This window comes from Haliaeetus leucocephalus, unplaced genomic scaffold (genome assembly GCF_000737465.1).
Source record: "Haliaeetus leucocephalus isolate CR32 unplaced genomic scaffold, Haliaeetus_leucocephalus-4.0 Scaffold262, whole genome shotgun sequence".
Classification (NCBI taxonomy): domain Eukaryota; kingdom Metazoa; phylum Chordata; class Aves; order Accipitriformes; family Accipitridae; genus Haliaeetus; species Haliaeetus leucocephalus.
In genome coordinates, this window is record NW_010972698.1 from 9,529,669 (window position 1) to 9,549,984 (window position 20,316).

At 39.2% G+C, this 20,316-nt stretch overlaps 1 protein-coding gene across 2 annotated transcripts in view; it reads left to right on the forward strand.

The window, feature by feature from the left end:
- Positions 1-6,986, forward strand: part of ABCB7 (ATP-binding cassette, sub-family B (MDR/TAP), member 7) — a 32,885-nt gene extending 25,899 nt beyond the window's left edge. For both annotated transcript variants that reach the window (XM_010569052.1, XM_010569053.1), the window contains 3 exons: positions 1,097-1,200; positions 2,827-2,934; positions 5,690-6,986. In XM_010569052.1, the coding sequence (XP_010567354.1) occupies positions 1,097-1,200; positions 2,827-2,934; positions 5,690-5,908 (431 nt within the window). In that variant the 3' untranslated portion in view covers positions 5,909-6,986. The remainder of the gene's footprint in view (positions 1-1,096; positions 1,201-2,826; positions 2,935-5,689) is intronic.
- Positions 6,987-20,316: the final 13,330 nt, after the last annotated feature.

Consider the following 20,316-nt stretch of genomic DNA (forward strand, 5'->3'; position numbering starts at 1 on the left):
TCTTGCTGGCTGAGCGTGAGAAGCTGAAAAATCCTTGACTTAGTCTAAACACTACTTAGCAACAACGGAAAACATCAGTGTGTCATCAAAATTATTCTCATACTATATTCAAAACATAACATTATACCAGCTACTAGAAAGAAAATTAACTCTATCCCAGCTGAAACCAGGACACATTACTAGCAGCCTTTTAAATGGTTTATTAAAGCATGTTCTCACCTGATAGGATGGAACATTAACAAGAATATGATGGTATGAAATGGAATGTTTTGAAGTCTTGAATAAAACAAAGGAGGACAGGTGCACAAATGTGAAATGTTTGCACTGCATACCAGGTGTTTAGCAGGTTTTAAGTTCTCAAATGTGCATGTTTTCCTGTCTGTAGAAGTTGTCCTAAGTTACTCTTGAGTAGATGTTGGCTGTAAGAATTGTGAAAGAAGGAAACTAGTCTGAAACTTGGTTACATCAGAAACCAACAGGCAGTAGGTTGCATAATAAAGGTGGTTTTCAGTACCATATTAATTGTGTTCTGTAGTGAAATCTGCTGGTTAAAGCTGTTAAGTATGGACTCTTTAAACCTGGTCCATTATGGAGTGGAAAGTTAGATGAATTTCAGGGAGAGACCTGAAAGAAAAAAATGTGCGTGCAAGATGCCTGAAATCAAATACAGCAGGCATGGACAGAGCATTGTTTATTTACAAGAGAAAAACAGGGGGTGTGTATGCAAAGTTACTGTATGGGGCATAGCTTAGACCAGGTAAATGAGCTCATACTCCCTGATGTATAGAGTGAGTTACTGTACATAGTAATTAGTTACCTGTGTGAGGCTCTTGCATTGTAGCATATACAAAGTAGTTCTCTGTCCTTTTCTAAAAGGATAAGCAATCTTGAATCACTTTGGATTTACCAGGGAGCAGGAACTTCTGTGATATCTTACGTAATTTGTTCAGACCTTTATCAGTAGCAACTGTGATGTATATTTAAAAAAAAAAAAAAAAACACAACAAAACCAAAACAGTTATATCTGCTGTTGAATTTAGAATATCATGATTGTAACTTATCTATTTTCCCCCCCCCGCCTTCCCCCCGCATTCAGGAGGAGAAAAGCAAAGAGTTGCAATTGCTAGAGCAATGTTAAAGGAGCCACTTGTTTTTCTCTATGATGAAGCCACATCATCTTTAGATTCAATTACAGAAGAGGTAAATTGGGATTAAAAAAATAAATAAAAATGGTGTAATGATGTCTGATTCTGATGCTTTTTCCTTGTTCTTTTCCTCTCAAAGAATTCTGTTCTTTTTGCCAGTTTCCTATCATATGTTTTCCTAGTATTATTATTAAGAGATCCTATGTCTAAACCCTATTCCTAAAGGCCAGAGCAGAGATGCTTAGTCTGTCTACCTTGAGACATAGTGAAGAATAAGAATACCAGCTCTGTCTCTGGGTATATTTTCTGTTTTACACTATTGAGGTCCCATTCACCATTAAAAGTTCATCTCTTGAAACTGTTGCAAATACTTCATGTGGCCATGAAGTGTGAAGCTTTCCAGTCCACTTTAAAAGGTGTTTAGATGATATTTACCATTCATTAAAAATGTCTTATAAATAATTGTCACATAACGCAGGACAGAAAACCTCGTTTGTTGTGCAGCATCTTTCCGAGATGCAAATCAGGTAGGTGTAACCTGCAGTGCTGGTATTAATTTGTATTCATTTCACAGGAAGGGCTGTGAAACATAAGAGCATTGTGACATAGATGTCATGACACTACCACAGTAACTGCATCAGGCTTTGTAACTACATCTTTGCTTAAACACAAAACTCTCAGCACCGGCAGTAATTTCACAAACTAATGTCATCAAAAACTAGAGCTAGAGCTATGTTTGTATTCACTTACGCAGATTATTGAGCAAATTTATTGACCTGTAATCACTAAATTACTTTCATTTTCCAGATACAAAAAAATCCGAGCACAAACTGTACATCTATATAGTACAGCATTCAAATATAGTACAGCTTCCTCATTGGGCCAGAAATGTTCATAACATACACAATTCTACAGAACACTACTTGGATTATTTCTCCCTTTTGTTTTGCTGTATTTATTGCAAGAATCATAAGCAAAGCTGAAAGTTTCACAGCAGAACTGCACTTGAAAGACAGCAAATGAAAACGAGTCCTTTCCACAAAAGTATGTCTGGTAATAGAAATGCTTTCTGACAAAGGGAAGCGTTTTTCAGGAAAATAAAGTGGACACTTCACCTATTGTAGTGAGGGCACAAATTCCCAGTTAGTGCTGCTTGCATCTGAATGCCGTTTGGGAAGGTGGGAGATTGCTCACAAAGGAAGCAGTGGATGGATAGATAGATAATTCCCGGGATTGCTTTAACTTTATGTTCCACATTGGCATGATATTGAGAGGGATTTTTTCTTTAACTTTCATTGATTGGAAAGTATTATTATTAGTTACTATTTTCACATGCCTTTACTGCTGTTTTATGTTGCTTTTGTTGCATGGCTGCATAGGGAATTCTTTCCTGAAATCAAGTAACACTTCCCTTCCTTTGTCCCTTGGGTATCTGCATTTTTCTATGGATACAAGCTTTTTCTGCAGTTTGAGGACTTTATCAGAGCCACGGATATTTTGTGCTTGGGATTCTGTTTCTTCTGTAGATACTCATAGCTGATTCTTACTGTGAAGCTATAGCAGTACTGGAGATGTTTCTCAAAACTTATTTACAGTAATTTGCATATTTCCAGATAGCATTTTATTTCTCTTCATACCACCTAGGAGTGTGTAAGAGTTTGTCTCTCTTTTAATCTTGCAGAATATTCTCAGTGCCATGAGGGACATGGTGAAACACCGAACATCGGTTTTCATTGCCCACAGGTTGTCAACAGTAGTTGATGCAGATGAAATCATTGTGCTGGATCAGGTGAGGTGATCACCCTGTGATGTGTAATTTTCGCATAATGTTAGCGTTTGCTTTAGAGAGTCTATGTGTCCTTTTGAAATATTGTACTCCCACCAAGCTACTGAAAGTTCTTTCTTTGGAAATGAACCGTGTTAGAAAATTCTAGCCCAAGCTTTGCTTTTTATATATTTCTCTTTGCAACTAACAGTTTATCAGTTGCAGAAATTTGCATGTGTGACTGTCTCGTATGTTGTATTTTTACTTCATTTGCATAGTTAATTTAATTACATGTTCTTTATAGGGATTGTGACAAATTTCACTTGATGCTCTGGGACTGGCTTACTGTTGCATGTTTTTAATCTAATTTAGATTAGGTTTCCTAATGTGTTCCCCCAATTTATGCTTCGTTCTCATTATTCAGTGAGTGTCTATTTTTCACATACATCCATTGTTTTTTTTCTGTCAATGGAAAGAGAGAGGACAGCTTGTTCTGTTTCCATGCAGATAAAACTATTGTAGGATTGTTCAATCTAATTATGTTATAAATCTGAACACCATTCTCCATTGTACCTGTAGAAAAGTGTGATTATTCCCTTTCTGTAAGCTTCGGGGGGGGAGGGGGGGAGTAAAGTTTCAACTTTTGATTTACTAATATCGCTATTCAGCTGTTACCTCATATTCAGTCTGTCCTGAGTCCATTTTTTTTTTCTATTACCCATATCTGGCCATAGATTTAAAATAAACAAGTGTCCTTATAACTTCATAGCTACTCTTTTAACTGATAATGCTGAAAATACAGTGCTCTAATATGCTGATGATGAATGCAGAGATAAATTTAACATGGTTTTTTTCAGTTGCTATTAATATGCTTGTGATCATAGGTGTTTTTAGTGACTAAAATACGCATATCTAAAAGAAAATAAATTATTCCTGCAGTACGTTATGTGATTTCATGGGGAGTTAGAACAAAATCTTATGAAATGGTGACATTCATGACTATCTTTGCTATACAAATCTCAGCTTCATATCAATCTCAAAATGAAGTAGTGGAATAAATCACTCTGTGGAGTTTTTGTTTGGTTTTGGTCTGCTTGTTTTTTCAGCTTTTGCTGAAAAATCATTTCCTAAGGTGTATCCTTTATGTAACTGCATGTTAAAATATCTTGCAAATGTTTTTTAACATGTTATAAGGCAATCTGCGACTTTTTGTTTTTGATGCAAGTTTTCACAGCTTACTAAGAGTGTGTTTTGTGTTGTAGTGTAACTGTTAAATTAAAAATAAAAGCACAACCTAAAACTGTAAAACAGCTAGGGTGCTCACTTTCATGAATGATGTTAGTGTAATAAAGATCGTGAATGAGTAAGGCAGCGTGGTGCATCACTTTTAGTGCCCGACTGCTTCATGAGGCATCATTGACGTTTGCTCAGCAGAAAGTTGCCTCTTGTCATCCCAGCTTGATTGATGAGCACTATGTTGGCAACCAGATAAATAAGGCTCAGTAGTGGAGATGAGACAAGATGATTGTGACTGGTTTTGCTTAGCAATGGAAATACAGCATCACAATTTCAGCACCTTTGCCTAGGTAAAATCAGAATAATTCTTGAGTGAGTAAACATTGTATTATGATATTGATCTTAATGCTGTGAAGCTGAACAGAGAAGTTACATTTTTGATGGTTGTTCAAGAGTTATTAAAAAAGGCCATAATTCAAAAGCCTAGTCTCTACTACAATGAACTCTCTAAATTAACCGCTTGAAGTTTTTTAATAAATTCTGCAGTTATGTTGGTCAAGTGTATATTTGTTCAGATTCCACCAGCATGACTAGTAATAGAAGTGCCAAGACCCAATTTTTTTCCCAGCATGTTCATCAGCAGCTGTCACAAGGAGGTAGATTTAATTGTAGATCAGAATTTAGAACTAATATAAAATCCATGTAGTTGTCCGTATAATTCTGTCTTTTCCCAAAAGAAAGAATAGCTGGAGAATGAATACATTATTTTAATTTGAAGTCAGTGAATGTAAATGTGTATCTCAAAGTAAAAAGATGAGTCTGGTTTTTTGAAGAGTAGTGCTGTTTCACTGTCTGTAGGATTTGAGTTCTCCTCTCCAACTCGTCCTCCCCGTTTCCATAATGATAGTCAATAAATCATCTTTGCTCTTGAGAATAGCACAGATGAACTGAACTGCTCACTCGATTTTCATGACAGCAATTGCAATGACACAAGTTGCTGAGCACCCATCTGAAAGCACAATTTACACTAATTGTTTTTAGGATTTGATTTTTAAATGTGTTTTGCTTATCTAGTACAAATCCCTCTCTGTATGCTCTTTTCTTCTAGCTTCTTAGTGTAAGTGTGTTTGTTACCAAGCGAAGACAAATACATGTTTATTTTAGTACATTCATGTGACTTTTGCACAAGTAGTTTAACACCTTGCTCCTCATGTAGAGGTCTACGTTTACTTTAAGTAGCTCTTCCAGGTTAGATAGTAAAACTTTCCATGTTGGTGGGTTTTAAATTTTGTCCAGATGGACAAAAGGCATCTGTGTTCCCACTTAGGCAGGTTTGAGAAGAACACAGCTCTTGTGTGTTACACTGCAAGCTGAAAACAATTCAGTGCACCACATGTTCAGTCTTTCATTGCTGTCCCAAGCTCTTTCTCGTTACTAATTGCCATCATCTATACTGCAAAACTGTGGCCCATATGTTGGCAGCATTTATATGCCTAAAGATCTGGTAATACTGATTACTGACTCTACTCTCCTTCTTTTACAGGGTAAAGTTGTGGAACGTGGTAGACATGCAGACCTCCTTGCAAGTCCTAACAATCTCTATTATGAAATGTGGCATACACAGAGCAGCAAAGTACTAAATAATCATAACAATCCAAATTGGGAAGAAAGAAATAATCGGATGTCCAAAGAGGACGAAAGGAAGAAACTAGAAGAAGAAATTATCAATAGTGTGAAAGGCTGTGGAAACTGTTCATGCTAAGTATGATCCTGGATTAATCTTCTGAACAGGTTAAAAATGCACAAGATGACAATGAAGTGCAGCTCTTGTTTTTAAGTCAGCATTCAAAAACTTACTGGGTTTTGCAGTTTTGGGGTTTTACAGTTTCTCAGAGGGACGTGATTTCAACCAAAGGAGTTCTATTTTTACATCATTAGAAAACTCTAATATTCAGTGGCATCTGCAAGAGCTGAGCTTTTTCAAAAACTTTAAACATCTCAACTAAGAGTGTAATTTATGGCAATTTTTAGGCATTGGTAAATTCTGGTAGTCGCTTGAGGTGGATTATTAAATTGTAAACAGATTTGTCATTGATTTACGTTATTTCTCATCATTAATGGTTGATAAATATGTCATGTTTTAATTGTAATTGGGCTAATTTGAACTCATTTGCTAGTGAGGAAGATGCAATTTAAATTCTTCAGTGGTATTCTGGTTTAAAATGTTCTTCCTTCTAAAGAATAAGAAAAGCCTCAACAACATATTAGAGGCTTCTAGCAGCAAACTAAATATTGGAATTATCCCTCTCGCCCTTCAAAAACACCTTTCATACTGGACTATCAGGAAATGTCTTGGTATTACTCTAAAAGAAAGCTAACAGTATTTTTAAGGGCTGGCAAAAATCTGGAATTGACAAAATATTGTGTGACTTTACAGAAAACATACAAAATGTTGTATGTAAATATGAAGACTCGGAAGTTTCCCTTAAATGAAAAAAATCCAAGTTCAGGATTCTGTATCCTGAACATCTGCTGTAGTAGTGAAAGCAGAATGCAGACACTTTTTCTATTTCAGTCGTGGTCTTAGGGAGCAATTAAGATTCAATAAAGACTTCCATAAATTTCTATTATGTCATTAATGTATGAGAAAATGACCTGGATAATGTTGAAAGTGTTGCTATAATAATCTCCTCATTTCAATAGTCAGAACTTCTTCAGTGTCAAGAAACCTCGGTCTTTACAATTTGTGGGACACTGCAGGTGTATCGGGTTTGCGTGGCAAGGTTTTGGTAGTGGGGGGGCTACAGGGGTGGCTTCTGTGAGAAGCTGCCAGAAGCTTCCCCCATGCCCGACAGAGCCAATGCCAGCCGGCTCCGAGACGGACCCAGCGCCGGCCAAGGCTGAGCCCATCAGCGATGGTGGTAGCCCCTCTGGGAGAACAGATTTAAGAAAGGGGGAAGAGTTGCTACACACCAGCAACTTCAGCTGGAGAGAGGAGTGAGAAGATGTGAGAGAAACAACTCTGCAGACCCCCAGGTCAGTGCAGAAGGAGGGGAGGAGGCGCTCTAGGCACTGGAGTGGAGATTCCCCTGCAGCCCGTGGATGCCTGAAGGAGGCTGTGACCCCATGGGAAGCCCACGCTGGAGCAGGTTCCTGGCAGGACCTGTGGATCCGTGGAGAGAGGAGCCCACGCTGGAGCAGGTTTGCTGGCAGGACTCATGACCCCGCACTGGAGCCGTCTGTGCCTGAAGGACTGCAGCCTGGGGAAGGTACTGACGCTGGAGCAGTTTGTGAAGAACTGCAGCCCGTGGGAAGGACCCATGTTGGAGAAGTTCACGGAGGACTGTCTCCCGTGGGAGGGACCCCACGCTGGAGCAGGGGAAGAGTGTGAGGAGGAAGGAGCGGCAGAGACAAGGTGTGATGAACTGACCACAACCCTCATTCCCCATCCCTCTGTGCTGCTGGCAGGGAGGAAGGAGAAAAATTGGGAGTGGAGTTGAGCCTGGCAAGAAGGAAGGGGTGGGGTGAAGGTGTTTTTAAGATTGGGTTTTATTTCTCATTATCCTACTCCAATTTGATCGGTAATAAATTAGACTTATTTCCCCAAGTCGAGTCTGTTTTGTCTGTGATGGTAGTTGGTGAGTGATCTCTCCCTGTCCTTATCTCAATCCATGAGCCCTTCATTGTATTTCCTCTGCCCTGTCCAGCTGAGGAGGGGAGTGATAGAGCGGCTTTCGGGGGCACCTGGTGTCCAGCCAGGGTCAACCCACCACAACAGGATGGTATTTTTAGGCCTTATCTCTTCAGGGAAATTTACCATATCTATTTATCACTAGTTATTCTGGTATAATTCTTCATGTTGAATTTAAAAATAAAAATCTTTCTCTTGGATGTTGAAAAATAACTTTTTGTTTCTGGGGAATTATACCAGTATAATTACACTGATATAATTACGTTTGTAAATCAGATGCAAGATTTCTCAGTGTGGGCACTAGGGAAGCACTGAATTTGGTGCTTCTGGAAACTTACTTGCAATAGTGTTTATTTTTTTGTGTTATATTCTCCCCTGCAACCAAATATAGGAACAGTAACTTAAAGGCAGTAAAACCTTTGCTATCTTTTCTGCTAGTTACTCATTTTCTCTCTATTAAAGTGATGGGTGAAAAAAAACCAACCTGGCATCAATCTCCAGTTTAAAATTATTTTAAAAGTATATTGAATGCAAGGACTTTTGTTTTCATTCTTGGAGTGCAGAAGCAAAGTGAAGCCTTGTTAATGTAGTGGCAGTTCAGAATTCTTCTAGCTTACAGTCTTCCTTTTATTTTCACCAATTGTCATCTTTTTTTAGTTTCTGACAGCAGTGAGGTTGACTATAAAGGTGCAGTTATCTCTCAACTGCCAGAAACAGTTAGCAAAGGTTTATTAAAAAGTCTTTTTACGAGGCAGCTCCTTTCCTGTATCATGGCTAATAAAAAACCCAAACCATGTGTCGTCCCTCCCCACCCCACAGCAGCTAGTTTTTGGAATTAAGTAATTTGTTGCATGCAGCAGATAATGTGCAAAGGCTGTAAATAGTAATATTTCAATCCTGAAGATTTTTTTTCCTTTGGCACAAGTATTAGAAATGTCACTGGTCTGAAAGATGGAGGAAAAGTTTTTTCTTGATGAACAATTCTCTGTATTGTACATCCTAGTAATTGTCTACAGAAAGCACAAAAGCTAGTATTATCCTTTAAATGTCTGAAATCAAAAGGCATTTTAATGCCAAATTTGATTGTGTTTGTGAAGGGAAGTTTTCAGATGAACAAGTGATTATACAAAGCTGATGCATTTTATCACTGGGGATGGACTTTGCAAGTACTCTTAGAGTCTTGGGTGTTATGAGTTTGGAACGAGGACCATTTTCAGCTGGTAAATATCAGAAATGATCAACGTTTGTTTAAATCTGTAAAGGGTGTGATATAGCTATAAGGCCATTACCTATCTCTGCCATTGTTTTTGATGCCAATCAATGTGCTGCAGCTTTGTCCAACTTTTAGCAAACTGAATGATGGGAGGTAACTCTTAACAGAGGCATTGCCTGAAAAAGGAGGCCAGTCATACAGTAGAATATTTGTTTTAAAGAATTGCATTGAGTTTCTGGAGATGACTGAAAACTTCCTGTGTCATGATGTTGCTAGATAAGCATTCCTGACTTGTTTGTGGCTTTATTTGAATGAATGCTGTCTATGCTTGTCAGTCTGCTGCTTAGACAGAGGTTACAAAAGTATACTTCACCATTGTAAATTTAGCAGCTACGCACAAGAAATGGAGAAAAGAAGGGAAAAGAAAAAAGGTATCCGCACTAATGAGAGCAAAAAGGTTTTTCTCCCCCCATTACTTTCCCAAGTTAAATGGGAAAAAACTTCCTATAAAAGCAGAAGTCATTGCATAGCTGAAGAGTTGTAAATGAGCAGGATCCTCTGCTGCCACAACCTTGCGCAGTTCTGTCAAACAGATGCAAGAACAAAATGCTGAGTGTTACATTTTGCTTGTGAGCAGGCGTCTCGGAGCAGCAGTAGCAATACTTGGTGACTGCCTTGTCCGCTAGAAAGTAAAGCTGGTGCTCTCTTTGGTTGGTTGGTTTTAGTTTTAGTTTAAATTTTTATTCGTATACTGTGACTCCAAAGTGTCGCCATTTCAAGCAGACGTTTAAAATGCTGAATGGGAGAGTCATGGCTTTGGAGAGGCTCTCACTGTAGTGCACTGACTCTTAAGACAGTATATATGGCACCTTTTTAAAAAGTCTTCTAGTTTCTTACAGAAAACAGATTTATTTTGGAGCTCTTTCACAGTCTCTGTGGATCTTGGTAATTCTGCTCTTCTGTAATCTGGAACACTGACTGCTTTTCTAAATAGCAGCTTTTCACATTCTGGACTTTTAGCTGGTTGTTTTTCAAAATTCAAGTCATCTACCACCATTATAAAATCTTTGTCTGCAATTTTAGAGTGGAAAAAGCCATTTAATTTTTTTCCCCCCTTACATTTCCTTTAAAAACAGAGAATGGGTTTGTGACAAATGGACGTTAAAAAGGGGCGGCTGCTTGCAGTGTATAGTCGTCTATTAACTGTGAACTTACAGAATTTAATTCCCATGTAAAAACTTATTAGGCACAGGATGTGAAGACACAACCCACAGAATTTTGGCTGTTGTAACCTCCAAGTTAAAAAACTTCATTAGTGGTTGGTGGGGAGGTTGTTTTGTTTTTTACAAATGGATATTCGTATTTGCCACTTGCAGATGATCCCTCAGTTTCCTGTCAGCAGTTCTGTTATATGGGTTAGTAGTTACCTCCATCTCTGAACACTGAGATTTTAAATTATGTTCAAGTTTATTTTCAGAATGGAAATGTAAAATTTACATTGTACAGTAAGAAGTTAGGTGTTCAAGAACAACAACAAAAAGCTAGTTTAAGATCATACTGTGTAAACATTCTGCTGGAAGACTTCTTACCCTGACTCCTGTTGTTCATCTGTGTATAGATAATTATTACTAAATAAAGGATTTATCTTTGTGAATAGAAATGGGTGTCCTGTCAAAATGGCTTTTCCAGCTTTGCAGCAATTTCCAGAGGAGACAGTCAGTCACTGGTACGGAATATGAATAGCAGTGATTTTAATAGCATCTATGGGAGTATAGCTCTTCCACTCAGAAAGGGAAGCTTTGAATTGGCCTCTTTAGTAAAAGCAATTGTTTGCAGTGCTTGGTAATGACAGTGAAGCTGATGACAAATTAGGGGTGGGTGGGTTAGCATAAGGCAACCAAATTCTGGATGATCGATCAGAAAGGTAAGTTCATATAGCGCGCCCGAGTTCTGTTCCCACTCAGCTGTTATATCCCATGAATTTTCAGTGTATGGAGCTGCAAAAACGTGTGAAGAGCACTCGCGTTAGATGCATCACGCTGATGAGAATGAAAATTCTTCTTAAAAGCTTGACTGTTTCTTACTTTAAAATACTGTATTTTTATAAATGTAAACTCTTAACTTGTGAGCAATAGAAGTAGATCTGGTTTAAGAATTTGCTTGAGCCCTTGATGTGACATTGTGTGTAATTACTGTCTGGATTTCTTTTTTGTGCAGCTGTTACTAGTTTCTTCTTATCAAATGAGAAAGCAGGAATATTTTTTTTATTTACATGTAATTTTGATAGTTCTTCTGATGTATTTCCCCCATATTGATCTGAGCTACCATAGCCACTGGCCCTGCTGTCAGTCTGTCTCAGAGCAGTTGTCGCTGAGCTCTGTGTGGTCCTGCAAAGTGCACTGTCCGCCTGGAATGAGGGAATGTGAGGTCCTGGAGCAGGCTGGGGTTTTTTCCAGGTACGACTGGATGAACTTCCAGCTGTTGTTTCTAAAGGTTCATTTGCTATATCTTTAAATCTTGTAACGATACTGTGCAGGAGTACTCCATAAATGTTGACTGACAAAAAAGTAATTTACTTTTGAGGGGAAAGAGCTGTTAGGAGTAGGGGGGGGGGGGGGTTCTTCATGTGTACATATAACTTCTATTAGCGCTAATTTGGGTTGCATGTGTACATCAAGGAAAACAGTAATTACAGATCCAGCATTTTATAATCTTCACATAAATTAGGAATCATTTTGAGGTTACCATGCTCATTTAACATCCAATCTGTGTTCAAACAATGGTTGCAGAAGTGACAATTTAGTATTCTATCGATTATCTGCTGCTTCCCAGTGAATTTTTTCCAATTTTGTGTATTTTGGTTAGTTGAGCATCTAAACAGTCTTCCCTACCTTCAGTCCTGACGTCTGCTGGAAATTCACTGTTTTGGCCTGCGCACAGGACGGGAGATTTGATGGCAACTGGGCACTTTCTTATCTGCATGCTGAAGAGTTTGTTGTGTTTCTTGGAAGGAGCCAGGGCATTTTTCTAAAATAATTATATTTTTTAAGAAGTGTTGTGTGGGGCAGTACTGTGATGTCCGGTTATCTTATTAATGAAATGGTGATGTCATTGATGAAATGGTGAGGGAGGTAAATTGTAGATATCTGAGCATCCTGCAGAATGGATATTCAAGAATTCAGCTACTTTTGACTTTAGTCAAGTGTATATAGCTGATTTAGTGTATCAGTCTGATTTCTTTTTTAAGAAAATCCTTACAGGGTTCGTCCCTGAAAAATATTTTTTACCTTTTTGCAATGTGACTCTTGATCAGTTTCTGCAGATGTTGCGACTAAACTCAGGGAAAAGACACGAGCTTTATGCAGCCTGGAAAACCAACAGAAGCCTTGAGAGAGGGATCCTGCAGAGGAAAGTCTGCAGGATGAGGTTGTTCCAGTCCCCAGCTCCCTCTTGCCTCCCCTGAGGACGCTGCCAGAGCCTGCCAGGGGCACCTGAAGTAAGAAACACTCTTCTATGGCCGGGCCTCGGTTGGCTGTAAAGCACTGGCCAAATGCCTTCGAGCATTGCTGTATGTTGCTCTATATGGGAGGGGAAGCATTGCTGTGTATTGTCCTGTGGATGCTTAAGAAAACAGCTTAAAAAAAACGGGTGTATGGTGTGCATCGCGGGAAAGCGCTCGTCCAGATGGTCGTTTGGTCAGCCCCGTTACGATCCTCTGTATGTGAAGTATTGCTAGTTACACTGGCAAGCTGCATCATGTCCCATGAGAGTAAATAATGCTTAACTTTCTTTTGAGTTGCTGAGCACTTGTGAAAGTAGGGCCGGTGGAATCTGGTTTGTGTGCATAATTAAATCTATGTATTCACAGAGCTGCTGTGCAAGTTTCCTACAGCTGTAATGTAGTCATGACCGTAGTCACCTTAGTGTTTCAGTGCAGGGTCTCTCTCAGATGAGAAGTGTCAGTTGTACTAAGTTGCACAGTGAATTTATTAATTCAAAAAAAAAAAAAGAGGAGGAAAAAGGTATTTTTACGAGAGTCTAAGGGCAGAATTTAAAGTAGCATCCCCCAAGTTGAAAGACTAACATGACAGCTCCCCCACATTTCATTTCCAGTTTTCAGTGCTTTGTAGCCCTTTATAAAATTGTCAAGTACAGCATTTATGTCACACCAACCTAAAATGTATCTTGTAAAGCTATCAACCTTATCCTGGAGAGGAGAAAGGGAAAAGGAGAGAAGTTTTTCCTCTCCATTATGGAGAAGAAACAGGCTGAAACATATCAGTGTTGTGTCCTTTGAATGCACTGTAAAGGGCTCTGCAAGTGTCACCTGAAGATTTTACTGGCCTTGTCTGTACACCAACGGGCATTTGGAAAAGTGAAGGTTGAAAAGATGAAAAGTTTCCATTTTACGGTGGTTAGAGAAATTGGAATGTGAAGGTCAGTCTGTAATTGGGAGCGAACTTCAAGTACAGTTGATGCATGAATTACAAAATGGGCTCTGCAGCTTCTAAAAAATGGAAATACTTGTTCATGTATTTTCACACAAGGGTGTAAAAATCTTTATTTCTTCAGTGATTTGAAAAAATTCCTGGCTTTTGAAGAACACAGATAAAAGATTGAGCTTATTTACAGTTAAAACCAGGGAACGTTTTCTGGGGGAAATGGTGTTTGTAAAAGGTAATGAGTGACATCACTTGTTGCTGCTGTTACTTGTGATTCGGGTAATGTAGGGTATTTGGCAGGATACAAGGGTGGGGGAAGAGCACAAGGCGAAAGTATTTTAGGCTGGAGTTGTTACTTCTGCCTTGTGCAAACTTCACATTGGTTTATTTATTTCAAAGCCTCTATAAGGATTGTGCTGGTAATGGGGGTTTGCGTATTTGGACCTGGGATCGTAAGACTTCACCAAAAAAAGGTGCACCAGGTCAAGTCTTACGACAGTCCTATAGTCTCTGCCGGAAGGAAGCTCTAAGGAACAGCGTATTAAATGTTGGCGCGTTAAGTAAAACGACTGAAAGGCGAAGCAGTAATATACTGGCACTAACAGGGGGAAGCTGATGTATGAAGTAGATGGATGTCTAATGTATTTGGCCAGTTCTCCCACCGGTTGTGTAGCAGGCACCACAAATATCTGTAGCATTGACAAGAGAGAGATTTTGGGCAGACTTTAGACTTTGTAATGGTTGAATCCAGACCTCTATGCATGTATAAAGTGCACGTATGTATCTGAGAATTGTTTAAAGTGGAGACTGGGAGGAATTTGAAAAGATGAGTAACCTGAAAAATTGTCATGGAACACCTGAAGTTTGTCTTTGAGGGTGTGGAAGGAATCGATTCATGTCTAGTGGTGTGTGCTGTATATAGACCATAGAGTGACTATAATGGATGTTACCAAAAATGTAATCTGCCTGAGCAAACAGTGTTTCCTAAGTTTCTCGAATAAAAATAAATTAATGACCTTAAGTTGTACAATGCACTGACTTTTTTTTTAAATCAACATTTTACAGTATTTAAATATAAATGTAAGAGGAAAAGAAATTCGGAGAGGTGAACTTGGGTTAGTGAGGGAAGGAAGATTTTCTAAATTCAATCCCTTAACTGCAAACTTGAAATGCTAATCTTGGCCTTGCATAACAGCGCCTGCTTGTCGGAGTTTTCCTTGCAGCTTTGCGTGCAAGCTGGTCACTTCTCCTAAAACATTACCTTACTTTGCTCTCTATCTGGGCTGTGATTCTCCCTAAAATATTTCCTGTCTATAAACTCGAAGAAACATTAGCAGCTTCTGTCTTAGGGCTGGGCTTTTCTCCCACACGTGCTGTGGAGGAGCACTGCCTTTCAAAGGACCTTACCGGCCGACCTCGGTGCGATGGGACACTGCACAAGGACGGCTCTCGTGCGACCTTTGGACCTCTGATGCAGCGGCCGTCTTGCGGGGAGAGGTTTGCTTTATGAAATGCTGCTTGGGGAGCTCTGCCACAGCATCTGCTTTTTCCAGTTTGGGCAGGCAAGTGGCCTGAAATAGGAGGAAGCTGATAACAACAGCCCACTCGCTGCTGTCTTTTGTCCACTGTGCCTTAGGTATTATTTGAGTTCTGCAGGCAACTAATTTTCAGTAGCATCTCTCTGTGTGATCATGTTATATAGCAGCGCTTCCAAAATGGTCAGTGATAGCTTTGCAGAGTGGTATGTGCACACCATTCTCGCAGTGTGGAAAGAATGATTTTGAATGTCGTGTCCACTGAAAATTAGTGTTTACCAGAACCCTTTATTTCTGCTTAGTGCTGCTGCAAAGAACATACCTGTCTGTTGAAATGTGTGCTTGAGTGCTGTATCGCCGTAATACATGGAGGCAATTGAATTCAGTCCCCGTTAGCCTTATGCTTTCTTATCAGTCCCCTGGAATTTTTGATGTTGGAAATCTCCAGCTGATCACAGAAACCTTCCTTCACCAAACATAGAACTCCATGGCTAAAATTTTACCTCCTGAATCTCAGCGTGGGCAAGATTTAGCTGTCACTAAACAAGAGGTCTCCTGTACAGGTTAGCAGCATGCAGAACATTAGGATGGGCTTTTTTTGAAAAGCTGTTGCTGTTGCCGGAGCTACGCTCCCAGCAAAATTGGTGGTTGGACTTTCCATCAGGTATTAGATTCTCAAGTCACAAAATTCTTTGTACCCCAAAGTGGCTGTAAATTGCTTAAAGATTTCCAAGACTTCCTTTGTGCATTTTGTGTCCTGGGTTTGTACATTAGTTTCTGTAATTCTGTCAGACTTAGCTGGATACCTCCATGATGCAACGGCTCTCAGCCACAATCTGGAAAGTATTTAACCATACAACAGCCTGTAACGCATGCCTTCTGTACAATATGCACTGGAGCGGTGTGTTTAACACACTTTATACCTTCTTGTAGGAGATGTGTATGTAATACACAAGTGAGTAATGCTCTCAACTCCTAATTCATACAGATAAAGCCATCATGCCACACCATCAAGCCCTGAGTACATATATATATATATGTACTAAATATAAACACAGAGACCACAGTTAGTAAAAGGAGGAACAGGAGACAACTGAAGGTGGACAGCAGTGTTGAAAAGATTGCCTGATATAAATAGCATAGGAGTAATTGACAGCAAGTCAAATGCAAATAACACTTGTGAAAACAAAAGGGAAATACAGAAAACTGCTATTCACTGTATGATCAGCTCCAGAAGCTGACAAAAAGTGTTTTCTGTTGATTATTTTGTGGGTTTTGTTTTATTTTTATTTAAGGCCCCAAACTTTCTAGCTGTTATTTAGTCTACTGGAAAGTAGTCAAGTTCTAGCGACTGAACGTGCAAGTGATTCTAATAGGTGTCTATAAAAGCAAATCCTACAATAGCTGTGTTTTTAGGCTTGGGTATGAAAGTCCCTGTGGAAATTCATTCAGTGGGAATATAAGCTCATGTCTAATGGCAGTCTCTGATTTAGACCAAAGCTGCTTTACTGACATTTGAGCTGTCCTGGGGAGATCCTGTTTCAACCAGAAAACCATACAGACTTTCACAGACCATAAATTCCACTGAATACATCTCTTAAGTACTTTGCTCAAAGGAACGTTAAGCTCTTTTACTAAATCTGCAAATTATAGCTATTTGACAACTTTGAGTTTACAGTCTGACAGCTCACGTCATCAGTCGGAAGGCGATGAGCAGAGTAAGAGGCTGCATTGCTTGCTGGTGACTTACAGGAATCTTGTAATAACAATCAACTAGAAAATGTTGGAAAGCTGTGACAATCTGGAAACTGTTTGTGACATCTGTTAAACCCACTTGGGTTTACTGCTATTGACTGTAGTGAGATGCGAGTGGTATTTCATGGAAATGGAGTGGTTGTGTTCCAAAGTGGGAGGGAGCCAGAAGTCCCTCGAGGCCCCATGTTGTCCTTCAGGTGAATTTCTATATAAACGACCACGACACATCTTACCACTTGAGCCAGATTAAAAAGAAGTTACTCAAAGGATTATTTCTCTCTCACTGCAGGAGATAATGAAGTGAAAATAGTTAGCCTATGAACTTTGCAGGGAGCAGAAGAGGAGATGAGAGGAGTCCTTGCTGTTGAGTGCTTTGACGTGACCAGTGCTGTCTGCATGGGAAGTGAACACAGACTAATGGCTTTATGGTTCAAAGCAGCTTGGTGACAATTTAAAATGCAATGGGCAGTGTTAGAAGAGATGTAAACTCGCAGGTGTACGAATGTCATCTAAGTGTAGGCGGCCTTGAACATGCAAGATGCGCAAGTGTGACCAATCGAGTAGAAGAGCTGTGTCTTTCGACAAGAGAAGATTCCTTGCTAGATCAGTTTGTTATGCCTTGTGACTGGAGTGTATTGTTCCTCGCAGTGGAACAAAGTTTCCTCTATGATGTATTTTGTAGGCAATATCTACTTGTTTTAATACACGCTTGTCCTAAAGTCCTCATTACTAAACCTGCTTTAAGACCTGTTAGAGTGGCGGCACAGAAACTGAAGAAAACTTTGGTTTACCGGGTAGTGGCAATGTAGCCAATTAATTCAGCCAGAGCTCTTCTTTGAAATAGGTGCAAAAAAAGAACATGGCCATAGAAAATAATGTACTTGCCGAATCGCCCAACTGTTGCCAACACAGTTTCTGAATCACAGGTCGTACGACAGAGGTGGGCAACAGCTAGGAGTGTGGTAGCAAATCCGCGAAGGGAAGCCCTTGGCACTGCCGAAGCCACCTCTTGCTATTCAGCCAGATGTTTACCTAGAACTGAAGAAAAGCTGTGATCAGCCTGGTTGTGGCCAACTAATATGTTTCTTTACCCATTGACTAGCTACCCACAAACAGAGGAAATTAAAGAATTATTTTAAAAACCCAACCCACCTAGGTGATAAAATTTAACTTTCTATTCTTTCCAAGAGCTTCTCCAGCACTTTGTGGTTCTTTCCTTCCCACCAGCCTTGGGGCAGGTTGGGACAGAGCATCTCTGATCCCATCTTGAAGTCTGCTCCCCAGCGCAGGCTGGAACGTGATCTTTGTGGGTCAGTCTGCAGCATGTTACACCGTTGGATGTGGCGGGCTGTTTCTGAAAGTGTCAAAATTCCTACAGCTCGGTAAGGATTAGCTGAAACATCTTAGAGTGGTTCTAGAGTGGAGCCCAATGTGCTGCTAAGGTACAAGAACAGTATAATCTACAAACTAGCTAGGACTAGGTAGGGAAAAGTTTGATGTGAGTGGGGTGTGGTGACCGGAACCCTGGTGTTTTTATCCGCTGAAAACTGAATGTTGTGTGCCCGGGAAGTGCCTAAATGAATCTTTTCAATGTGACTGAACCTTTCTGTAAGAGTTGCCACGAGTGCAAAGTCAACATCTGCAGTCCGGCTCTTTTGTCATACGCATCTCGACACCGTCTGCTTGAAGAGAAGCTGGAACAATGTAAGAAAACGGTTACACAACTGAGAATATATATTCATCCTATAAGGAAGATCTCTAAAACCTTCCAAATGTCTAGACTTCAGTCTAGATTAGTGTCTGTGGACCTCAAAATCTTGGGACTGTCATCACAAAAGGCACTATAAAAAGGTTGGAAATTGAGACCTTGCTGTAAGCCCTATGGATAATTGCCTGGCTTCTTTATGCCATATGAGGTGAGGTTACTTCACACAGGCAGCACAATTACCTACTGTACAAATGGAAAATGAAATTGCAACTTTGTGTGCAATTGTGAAGAAGGCACCCAAACTACAGGCTAACTAGCAGAACTGCTGCCCTCTTCTTTGGAAGAAAAGCTTGCATTATTCTCTCTGGAAAAAAATAGATTTTGAAGATGTTAATCTTTTTAAATGTGGCCTTTCACAGTGTCCTGTGAAAGATGATGATCTACTAAGTGTTTACACTGGTTTCTGCAGCTTTCAATCTAACAGATAGAGAAGTCTCATCACCTGAGACCTCCTAGGGCTTTAGTGGGAAGCTAAAATTCAGACTGAGTTTAAACAGAGACTGAGCTGACAGCAGATACAGGGCTTAAATACAGGTTATATGATGCATTGGAGAATGAATTGAATGGTCCTGTGCTGTTAGGATAGACTAATAACTGAGTAAGTGTTTTTCCTGGTTTTGACTATTCTTATTCAAATTAGGGGCAAGAAGGAAAAAAAAGTCAGTATTGCAGTCTGGGGCACAGTAACAGTATATCTGTCAATATGTCTTCTGGAAAGTAAAAAATAAAAAAATCACTGAGAGATTAATTACAAATTTAAAAAAAAGCCTTGGTTGTAATCACCATTAAAAAAAAAAAGTGCTTTAATTTTAACTTCAGTCTTAATTTTGGAGAAGATGATGAGGGATGCAGGAAGTACATTTAATCTATGCTTACTGTAGTGTTTCTTTGTGGTTTTGAAAGTAAACGTTTTGCCTTAAGAAAGAAACTAAATTGGTTTGCACAGGTGTAAAGCTTTCCTTTTATTAATATTTAAATAAATGGGGGACTGTCACTGAACTGCAATTTAGTATTTTTTTAATCAGTCTTTGTTGGGTTGGAAAGCATTTATTCTGTTAGGAGGCTGTAAAAAAAAGATTCATCCTTAAAATAAATTAATAAAAATCTCTTGTGAAAATGCTGAAACTGAGTGGAATGTTTCCAGAAAAATCAAGCATTATTATGATTTTTTTTAAGTGTGTGTAAAATAATCCTGTCTTCCAAAAAGAGGCTTGAAGTTGTTTGGATAGAGTTGGCATCTGCCAGAGTAGAGTCACACATAAGATAACATGATTGACCATTTTTGGCATAGGATGGTCTAAATTGGCTCATCTGTTGGCTGTCAGTCTCTTCTGAATTAGATCCAACTCTTTGTAGGCACGTTTCCATCTGGTTAAGTTTAGGACTCAAGCTGTTTAAATATATAAAAAAATAAAAAAATCTTTTGTACCAATAACACTTTCTGGAAAAAGGTTTTTGCTTATGTTCCTAACACATTTCGAAACTATTTGGTTTTCTTTACTGGTCAAAATAACCTTCTAAAGAGTCAAAGAACATGTGCCCATGTATTATGTTAAGACCCTTGAAACATGCAAATAAAATGGAAAGAAAGTAAAATTTTTATACATACATATTTAAATTTATGTGTGTATATGCATGCCTGTAATTCTATAATATACTATTCTTCTAAATTGGAAAAGTCTGCTAATATTTTAACTATATGCATTAGGAAAGTAGGATGAATACATGCTGTTACATTCGCATTGAGTCTTTCTAAGATTGGCCTT